An 11,388-nucleotide genomic window follows, 5' to 3' on the forward strand; every position below is an offset into this window, starting at 1 on the left:
TTGATTGATTTGTGGGTTTAATTACCAAACAAGGAGGGGGAGGAAGTATCGTTCAGCTCAAAAATGGCTGCAAAATACAAAATTGCCTAAAATTGACATTGTTCCTACTGTGGAAGTAAAAAAAAAAAAAAAGTTCTTATTTTTAAAGAGTTCTACTATTTAACAACGGTCTAAGTTCACTATATGAATTATTCTGGACAACACAAAATGTAGCCTTTCTGTCAATTAAACTCCTATGTCTACAATGACCTGTGAGACAGTAATATGCTCAAACTGGACTGTAAATGTGTGCTTTGCCCCTGGAGGCAGTTCAGCCTGGGCTGCAGTCAGGGCTGCAGCATACCTCAAGCACTCCCATGCACAGTACAGCTGAAATCTAGTCTATACGGGCTCCTGAGTGAGGGAAAGGAGCAGAAGCCTGATCCCGAGGCTGGGTACCTAACCCCGTGCTGGCTGGCTGGGTCTGTTGCTCTGGTGTGAGGTGCTGTCTCATTTGTGCTCGACAGTGGACTAGGAGTGGTGGCACCACTCACACTCAGCTAAGGTTCAGAGCCTGCTTCCTATCTGCCTCTCACTGGAGAGACCATACCTGACTGAGAGCATGGGCAGTCCTACACTCCCAGAACACGAGACGGATGGGTTGGCAGACAATGCATCATATGCTGACAGGGGAGCATAATGCGTCACTAGGCAGACACCCATACAATCAAGATAAAAGACTGTCTGTGTTTGAGAAGGTTATTATGGTCCTGCTTCTGCTTTCTTTGCATCCTCTTTTTGCTAAAAACTAAAGTAAGACAGCTAGGAATATGAAGAAGTTACCACAAATGTAGTGGGTGCATCCACAAGCACTGGAAACACTGCTATCTATTTTTTGAACTTCTCCCTGAGTATAAAAAAAAAAAAAGAAGAGTTTGCAAAGTCACACACAATTAAATGCAGTGATAAACAGACAGTTTTTCTCTAAAAATGCAAAATACTACTTTCATCATTTCCACCTTTGCTTTCATAAAAGAGAAAAATTGCAATGTACTCAAGAAGCAGTAGTGCATCCAGAGTTATTCCATGTATTTATCTGAAACAGAAGCAAATCACTTCATTTTCTCTAGGAATGCATATGAATAGCGGAGTCGCTAAACAGCCATTTTTCCTGAGGTACAAAGTTATTTCAATAATAAACATTTTAGCGAAAGACTGCCTTCTATGAATTTTCTTCCAAAAGGCAGGTGAAAGCTATTCAAATTTACAGCTCCTTTTTAAACTTTACATGATGCAGGCTTCACATAAGGGGAAGAGAAGGACAAGCTACAGTCATTTGATAGGTAAAATATCCCTGTGGCTACAGTAGTAATGGGAGTTTGAACATTCAGTCATAACTATTTTCCAGATCACAGTCCCTACTACGAGAAAGTATGTGAGGTGCAAAATGAGACTTCTCATATCGGCTAAATTCACTAATGTTAAATCATTTTAATCAAAAGCATAAATGATTAACAAAATATGTTTCTCAAGATGATATATAAGTTCATAAAGCTCATTCCTCATTAATTATTAAAAACAATTGGGAATTAGCCACATGGAAAACCTTCCCAGCATACTGTTTCGAGTCAACATTAAGCAGAATAACATTACAGTTGCTTTTCTTCTTTTGACATCATTAAACACACAAAGTGATATTTCCTCAAGAAGTAGTTGACAACCCAGTGCAGACTCGAGATGGAGTTATGCACTTGAGCTGGGGGCTGGGTGGCAGTCCCAGCCTGTCCCTGCTCAGCCTCATCACCCTTTACAACTGATTGAAACAAGGAATGGAAAGTAAGAGGGCTGAACACCATTAATAGAACTATCTAAAGGACAGTGCTTACCAATTTACAGGTCAGCATAGTAGTGTTTTCACAGCTACATTCTGAGAAGTGAACAAGAAAACTGTATTAGTCAGTTAGCTAATTGTTAGATTTTGCTAACAGCAGTGATTAAGGAATAAAGCAGTAACTACCACAGTGCCACTCTGGACAACACCGCCCAGGTACTTTTTCCTTCACAAGTGTCATGTCATCTGTGCAATTCATAGGAGGCTCAGAACAAAGATTTTCATCGCAAACTAAATGGGAGAAGAGACACATATAAGAATTTCCTTTGAATTTTCCAGCTTATATTTCTCTTGATAAACTATTTTTAAAATAATTACATTTGTAATAAAATTCTATTGTGATTCTTATGCATCTGAATTATATCTATTTGAAGCCCACCCTAAATGCTGGACCAAAGGAATCTACACACACAAACACACACACACTCATTTTTCTTAAATTTAGTCAGGCACTGAACTGACAACAGTTAGACTCACCGCAGTAGTAATGAGGACAACAGTAGTGTATGGTATTAAGGTCTACTGTGAGAATTTCCCCTTCATTACACAAGGGAACAGGCTCAATGCAGGATTCACAAACTAAATGAAAAAAAAAAAAACCAACAAAAACAAACACCAGACATTTACGAAGTTTTAAATACTAAAATGTTAGCACATGTGAATTCTATTTAGTAGAATATATAAGAAGGCTTCTTCTATATAAGAAGCCATACTACGTTTGCTACTTGGATAACAGAGCTTTTATGGATTGACATTCAAATGTAAAAACATAACAAAGTTCAATATGATGCTGAAAATTATGTTGGAAATGAAAGATCCCAAAACCCATGAATAATTCATGCTCCGGTCAGCCTGATCTGTGCAAAGTCCCACTGACCTCTCCAATAATTCCTGGCTTCAGTTATTAGGTTTAAAACTATAGACTGGTTTTGTGAACTCTTACCTATGTTTTAGTTATCCATAAAAATCTTAGAGGCTTCTTACCACAGAGATAAGAGAAACAACAGGGATCTTCCTGTTTTGCTTCAACAATAAATTGATCTTCTCTGCAGTCCAGCTGGGAAGCATTGAAACAAACTGAAGGATCACATTCTGTAGGATGTGAAATAAACAGTTTTTTAAAAGGGTCACAGAAACAATGCTGAAAAGATAAAGAAAATATATTCTTCATCTACTTAGTAAAACAAAATACCCCAAATTGACTGTAAATCTAAAGTGACACAAAACACAAACACAAAAAAATATTGGAGGCTGAGGAAAAGAAAACCCAAAACCTGCATCACTTCCTGGTGCTATTTACAATGTCCCATTCTGTTAACAATCAAAACAATTTGTAAGGCAAATTTTCATACAAGACATAATACAAGGGTGGAAAATGTCCCAGTAACTGTTTGTGTACTTCCCTTACCACATTGGTACTGTGGGCAGCAGGACAGGGGGTGGTAGCCTACCACTAGTTTCTCATTGGGTTTGCATGTTGGAATAATGGCATCACACAATGACATGTTACATTCTGTGGGATAAAAAACACACACGTTGACATATCTGAGCAGACACATGTGCAAGTCCTATAGCTCAAGATATATATACCATCTAGTATAGAGATCCACAAACGAAGAACAGTCCAAGCCAGCTTAAAGCACACTCCATACCATCGCATAGACTTCTAAGCTCAACCCGGGGCTGGCATAGCCCGATTCATGCAGCATGGTGCAAGCACAGTTATATCCCTCTTAAAGCAGGTATTTACTTGCGCTGCTTCCTACATACGAAGCCAGCTAGACTGTCCCAGTGAAATATTCCCTAAATGAATCGACAATACAGCATTGGTTACAGGAATCCAACTAATGAGCAATATCACCATATCAGCCAGACCATTCGCTCTCATTTTCCCTGATGAAGTTATGAAGAACTGAGTATCTTTTGCTTAATGTTTTAGGAGCAACAAGCTTATTCCTTTTTCCAACAACCAAGGCTAGATGGAATATTAGTATTCAGTGATCATTTCACAGAATAGTGCTTCTGGGAAACAGCAGTAGGTCAGAGGATGCTGCTCTTGACACCAATGCACTAATAAGCAAAGGGAACAGGCTCTGATGACTGCCCCAATTACCAAGCTACTTCCATCATTGAGTATTTATCAGTTTCTTTTGAAATTCCATCCAAGAACTTAAAAGTTCATTTTTAACTGAATTTTTGTTTCACTAGTGGACTTCTAAGAGAAAAAATAGAATTTCAGTGAGTCAGCTCCTACAAAGGAAAGAAGCCTGCTTTGCCAGCCCAGCCACAGGTACCTAAAAATCACTTGTGAAAAGTGTTACCTTGTACCCTGTCTAAAGATTGTCATTTTCCAGTGAATGTCAAGCACTTACCTTATACTTCTGTTACTGAAAACCAGTGTGGTACATACCGCAAACTTTCTTTGGACAGCAAGCTCTCTCTTCGATGACATGGACGATAACTTCCCCTTCTCTTTCACAGACAGGTGGTGGGTCCTCGTTGCATTCAGGTTCTACAGCAATAACGCTTCCATTTTCTGAACAGCTGTACATGCAACAGCCTCTCATGGACCCATTCCAGATCTCTCCAGCAGAGCGGGGTTGTCCTTTGTTATCTGTACATGCTGAGAGAAAAAACATTGTATCCCTTTAACAAGTAGGAGCCCAGATTTCCTGCAAGCAACTATGAACCGCATAAAATTATTGTATAAGAGGACTGTGGAGCATTATGGTCAGGGCATCCAAGAAAAGATCATGACCTTGAAACCCCCAGATGAACAAATGCTTTGCTATGGGTGAAAATAAATACTGAGTGCAAGGGGAAAACCTGCCCATGCTATTCCTTCCTGAGTACTCCAGGAAAGAAGGCCTGGGAGCTACAGAAGAATGACCATCATTTTTCCGCAGCAGAAGTACATCATCCCTGGGTCTTGAATCCAAGTGACCTGACAGCACCAACTGCTGTAGCTTGAGATAAAGCCAGGATCTGTTGAAGGGAGCTGTACACAGATTCGCACTGAGGATTGACACAGAACTTAAACATCGCTTACACTGAGCTGCAGTTAGTATTCACATATCTGCAAAACCACTCTGTCCTGCTGCACTTACTACATTTATCTTCTGGTATACAGAGGTCAGAGTCTGTTCTATGCAGAATAGTGCCATTTTTACACACACAGTCTTCCCTTAAATAGGAACAGGGTGAATCTTCATAGAACCATTTATTCAAGCACGTCTTGGCTTCACAGGGCTGCACACAAGGCTGGTATTCCTTGCCCTCAGGACAACTCAGTGCTGCAAGTCATAAAAATAGGACACTGAGTGCTGCTATTATTCTTTCGGCATTTCATAAACAGGTAGTAAGAACGAGTGTGTCATAGAAAGCAAGCATTTATGTTTTTAACAGTATTTTAGGTAAGCAACTCATTCAATGAGATTAAAACTGATTCCTGGCACTTCAACTGCAACAATACATCTCAAGAACTTGTACCCTGATTTACTAATGCTGTGGTAGAATGAGATGGTACTTAGAATAACAACAGAAAGTAATACATTTTTAACTCATCACTAAACACTGCCGCAGTATAAAGCCACACTGGGGTACAGAGCATGGCTATCTGCTTACAACAGTAATCAGGTGTCCTCCATTTAATGCAGATGTTGTGCTTGTTGCATAAAGTCACATATGCAGAAAGTGCATCACACTCATAATTCCAAAAATAAGTACTGTTGATCCACATCTTCTCACAAAACTCCTGTGGTGACACCTAGGAACATATTGTAATGGAGAATCAACAAGTAGAAGAGCTTTCTGTAATTAAAATAAATCATTAATTACAAGAAATAATACAGCTGCAAGGGAAAAAATCACAAGCAGTGTTTAAAGTAAAAAATACCATTTTTTCCAGAACACTCATTAGTAGGCACAGTATTCAGTTCTAACTCTTTTGTAATGTGTTTCTGTTGAGATGGTGATCTGGTGTCTCCTTTGAGATTTGCCTATTAAATAATTTAAGAAACAGCATAATTTCACAGGTGTCCATACAGATGTGTGTTTACAATGGACAACATGCTGAAAGTATGAAAGCCAACATGGCAGAGGTGTTAAAGCCATCCATCCAGTTGTCAACTCATGAAACTAAGCAAAACAGAAAAAATGTGCATACCTCTCTCACTCTTTTCTTAATTATACATCTTTTATTTAATTTGCACCTGGAATTTCTCTGATCTTAGTACTCACTTTCTTGTGGCAAGGGATGAAAATGCTTCTGTTTAACAGTTCCATACAGTATGTGCAGTTATCTTCAGTACAGTTCCTTACTGGCCTCCTGGTTGTCACATCAAGTGATTTCTCAATTTCCCAACTCTTAATGAACCCTTCAATTTCCTCCATATTTGTAATTATGGTCCTGTTTTGCATTTTCAGGTCATCAGTAGGGTCTCCATTACACACCCCTGGAGACAGAGCATCACATTCAAAGCACAAAGAAACATACCATATTACTTCCTTTGGGAATGAAAAGTGCACTTGATAAGGTAACACTGCATCGGGCTCCCCTGAGAGACTTAGTCATCTGAATTTATAAATGAACGCAGCAACATGTCCCCTGTACTTCTTTCTACTTGTGAGTTTACTCGTCAGCTCAACGACTTAGCAAAACAAGCAGATCATACAGTACAAGTGATGATACTTTTCCCAACAATGAACTTTTGAAAAAAACTGCTACCAAAGCGTGCTGCCGAGTGTAACAAATTCACTGTCATGGCTCCAGATTCCAATCTCATTCTACTGAAGAGCAGTCAGCTCCATGGGGGTAAATGCAGATGGCTTTCAAATTAACTTCATGTCGCTGATTTGACACTGTATTGAAACTTAACTGAACAACTTAAATGCAGGAAGTATGAAAGGAATCTTTTGATGAACAAATTGCTTTCTATAGAGAAAATATTTTCCTTAATTTATTAATAAAAAACTTATGAAAAAAACACCCCACCCAAACCTCTGCCATCCACTAGTTACCTGAATTCATTGTTGTACATATTCAGTTAAATCATCAGTGAAAACAGTGACTTCCTATGAGCACATAACTAGTCATTAATGCCAAAATTTTAATCTTCATAATAGTGTTTTACATCCCAGGGACTGAGCAGCCGAAGTTCCTATATCCGTTTTTCACTTTTGCATTGCTATCCACACCCCAAGGCCTTGCCTTCATGCTTCCAGCCCTGCATCCTGATATTCCCCAGGGTCCCTCTTTAGAACTGGGCTAGCCTGGCGTGACAGGCTGTTGTTCTCTCAGACAGCATGGAGAAACACAGAAGATGGTATTTGCATGATAAGAAGCATCTGAGAGCAGCACCGCTTTCCTGTCTTCTTAACACCTCTGCTTCTTGCTGATGTCTTAATGCCATCCCACAAGCTCTCCTGGTGCTAGAATTTGTAGGGCCATTGTACAGAATTGCAGATTCAATACAGCTTTAAAAATAAAGCAAATTTGCTCATAGTCCTGCAATTTTTTCAGTATCAGAGGGAGAGGATTGGAGAATCCCAGAAGACAGGAGAATCCCAGGAATGAAACAGCAGATAATAGGAAAGAAACACTAAAGGAGGCTTCATCTTTCTGTCATTTCATGGCACAAAAAGTAACTATTCGATAATCCTTCCTACATTTGACCTCATCCCAATCTTTCTCACAGTCCATAGAGAAGATGGCATGATACTGGGAAAAGATGTAGAACGTGCCAGCATTCTCCTTCTCTCACTAGATCTAGGACAACTTTCCTTTTGTTCAAGCAGAATATAGCTATTGATTTAAAAAACTTAATTTTTTTCTATGTATATATAAACCATATCTGATTTTTGCTTGTTTTTCAAACTGAAAGCAGTTTAAAACATTGTAGAAAGTTCCTTTTCCTGGTCGATACTGGGTAAATCCTGTAAAATTACAATGCACCAGAAAATTAACATTTATGGTATAATTAAAGTAACTCTAAAATACCTGCTTACACTCTTCCATATCACTCATACTGGCAGGGTTGTAAGAAGGCTGTCGGGGAAGCCTGAACCATGCTAGATTTACTGTCATTGTAATTTAAGCCTGAGACAACTCAGCACAGTTTTGGACCCCAGATCTTACCTTAAGAGGTCTGAATTTGGATTCACTATCCTCAGAGGACTTGGACCCTTACCAAGATACAACATCTATCAGTATCTGCATAGTGATAAGCTGCCACTGCTAACATCTGATAGTTGTTCTTTTCTCCCATAATCACTGAAATATACTGTCTCTACCTGAACTTCTCCAGCAGCCACCTCTCCATTGAAAATCTTCCCTTTTTCTTTACTTTACTTCAACAATATTCTTAAACACTGGTGGAGATGAATACATTTTCTAAAAGTTGATTAGAATTAATGTATTGATCATTACTTGCTCTGCAAAGTATATTATTAGCAAGCAGTGCTTTTAAACAGAATCACTGATTTATTATTATTAATGAATAGAATTTCACAAGCCCATCTCAAATAGCATTGTCAGTGTAGTTAGTGGGGGTCACAAGGAGAGCTACAGGGAGAGCACGTCACAGACACAAAAGGGAGGTGTAAATTTTAAATTGAAAATTATTAAGTAGGGAAAAAATTGCCACCGTAGCCTTACCACAAAGTCCTTCTGTCTTCATTGATGTGTTAGAGTGTAATCCGTACTCTATATCTATGATGCCTGTAATGTGAGCCCACTTGATGCTAACACCAGCTGGGGTATTTACGACATACATTGCACCAGTATCCTGAATACTCAGTCCTTCTTTTGAAAATGGTAATGACTGAATTACAGCATCCACTACTACCTAAAATAAACCGAATACATTTTAGGGATAAAAACAGATTGCAAAGATGTATTTTATATATCTTCACATTTTATAGCAAGAGATACTTTTTAGAGCCTCTGTCACACACAGTAGCAGGCACAGTGCTTAAACCACAGAGCTTCCCGTCAGTGCCATTTCCTATCACTGCAAATAAGTAGGCATGAGAAAAAATACTGATATGGAAAACTTTTCTGATTAAGGAATCAATAAATCTTAAGTATCACATATTGTATGATTAGAAAACAAAACAAAACAAACCCAACCTCATCCCAATTATTCAAAGTTCTGTTCTGACCTATTACTGTCTAGCGGGAAAGGAAGCTAAGTATTTACCATGTCTTGGAACATTTCTGCTTGGTTCTAGCTTTTCTGGAAATAGAGTCTCAAGTACATATGTTTTTGCAGCCTCTCTAAAATCAACTTTGAAGTGTCATTTCAGATAAATGAAGTGAAGCGTGATATCAGAAATGTGTATTTTTTGCTTCTAGCATGCCATGAATTACTGGGAAGCTGAACTACAAGAGTAATCCTAGTCCTGTAGCACATCCGTTATAAATCTATCTATTGCATTCTTCAACAGAGCAGCTCTCCAGCTCTCTTTTAAGTGTACATATGCTATGTATTGGTGACATATACTTACTTTTCTTGCTAAACGATTGATAAGTAATTTACATGTGCGTGTTGTTACATTTAATTTCTTAAAACAGAGCCCTGAAGTGCTTGCAGGGGGAACCTTGAAAGAAAAGTAACAAACAAGTTTAGTTACTACTGTTTTTCTGATTTGTACCAGTGCTATAAGGAATTTTTTCAATACGTGTAATATTAATGTATTTTATGCTTAGTGAAAGAAAAAAGTACTTACTAGTTTTCTTATTGAATTTGCACTCTGGAAAACATTAAAAATACATTAGAAGTGCAGTGATAATCAGCAGCATTCTTATTTGGCAGAAATAAATCGGCTATTTTCTTTATGTTTGAAGTTGCTCTATAATCAGCTTCATAATGAAACTAAATTAATATATTCTTTATGAATAATAAAAAATATACATTTCCCAGCAAATGTAGTGTATCTTTTTATAAACTATTTTTAGAGACTTGATTTACTTTAAAATATTTATATGGAAAATAATGCAGAGAAGATGACACAATGACCTGAACAAGTTGAATTAAAAGCACATAGAAATATGGTGGGTGTGCCAACAAAATCCCCTGCCCTAACTTTGATAAAGCTTCTGTTTTATCAAGGCATCTTTCTGCACAGACTGTAGCTCAAATATACCATACCTGAGCTGGGACTTTTAACTAAACAGCTTTAACATTGAGAGCAACTCATTACCAGCGTCACGAGACTCAGCATATGCTGCAAAGCACTTTCAAAAAATAGTTCTGAATGAACTGCAGCTACAGACTTCTAAAGGTCCTCTGCCTTTGTGAGCTGTGTTCACACCTTCAGACTGCAGCCAAGAAACAGTAGAGAGCACTTTAAAAGAAAACCTCTAAAACAGTGTAAGACTCAGGACTATAAAATCAAGTGTACAGTTGCCCAGTGAGAGGAGAAAAAAGAATAAACAGGGATGGGAAGGAAAGAAGCTTGATGAAGTTCCTCCTCAGGATCTTGTTTATCCAAAACCCAAAGAAGGAAATACAAGCCAGTTGTCCAACGGCTGCACAAATTATGACTATGGACAGTGCAAAGAAAATCTATGTACAGACTCTAAGGAGGATGAGGCTGACCTGACCTAAACTGTCAGTCTAAAAATAAAGTGGCTGGATCTTCTCTGCAGGCCATGCAGAGAGTTAGACAACTACAAAGAACAACTCATCACACTAATCCCAAACTCATTAATACCTTCCTAAAATAACTACAAAGTATTTTTGTGACTATTCAAAATATTTTAGTATTTTGACCATATTGTAAAGTATAAACTCAAGGCTTCAAGAATATTTGTCAGTGGAGAGCCTGAAAGGAGACATGCAGGTTCAGAAGTTATATCACCTCTGGTAATTTAAAAGGAACCTACATCTGAATTTCCTTATAACATAATACAACAAACATCATTTACCCTGAGATAAATTTTTTATCTAGACAGGACGATTAAGCATGCTCCCTGAAAATTAAATAACTTTGACTATTTTTCAATGGAAATAGCTTTTATCTGAAAGTTGTGATACATTTTTGCAGAATTTCGTACCTGTAACCCAATAATTCAAGAAATTATTACTATTATTGCAGAAATGCAAGAATCTTACCTGATTAGTGGGACATTTTTCAATGTGAGCAACAATAGTTTCTCCTGGTAACTTGACTAAGATGTAGGAAGCCATATTACAGAGGGCTATGTTGTTTCCGTCAAATGTAATAACACTCAGTTCAGACAGTACAGAACAGTGACCTAAAAAAGAACTGTCATTTAATGAGGTTACCATAAAACCGAACACAGGGCATTTCTAAACACTTCCAGTTTTATCAACATCTGCTTTCAGATATAGGTTCAAATAGATATTGATAACCTTGTTCTGTGGACGGCCTACTACGCCATAAGCAGAAGCAAGTATCCTACGTTACCCAGTGGAAATTTGTTGACCTACTGCTATGTGCCCAGGGTAGGGGAGAAAGTTAAAATTGGTGACAATTTTCACTTAAGTCAATGT

The 11,388-nt window shown here is 38.0% G+C and overlaps 1 protein-coding gene across 1 annotated transcript; it reads right to left on the minus strand.

Annotated features, from left to right (window-relative positions):
• Positions 1–1,996: 1,996 nt before the first annotated feature.
• Positions 1,997–9,400, minus strand: LOC104503695 (otogelin-like protein; the record flags this gene model as incomplete). The annotated part of the gene is made up of 10 exons (XM_010162009.1): positions 9,377–9,400; positions 8,526–8,715; positions 6,110–6,324; positions 5,495–5,636; positions 4,978–5,163; positions 4,281–4,493; positions 3,279–3,383; positions 2,855–2,962; positions 2,348–2,449; positions 1,997–2,101 (listed from the first exon to the last, which is right to left on the minus strand). Coding segments are annotated over exons 2-10 (1,294 nt in total), but the record flags the coding sequence as incomplete, so codon positions are not given.
• Positions 9,401–11,388: the final 1,988 nt, after the last annotated feature.

This window comes from Eurypyga helias, unplaced genomic scaffold (genome assembly GCF_000690775.1).
Source record: "Eurypyga helias isolate BGI_N326 unplaced genomic scaffold, ASM69077v1 scaffold45040, whole genome shotgun sequence".
Taxonomy (NCBI): domain Eukaryota; kingdom Metazoa; phylum Chordata; class Aves; order Eurypygiformes; family Eurypygidae; genus Eurypyga; species Eurypyga helias.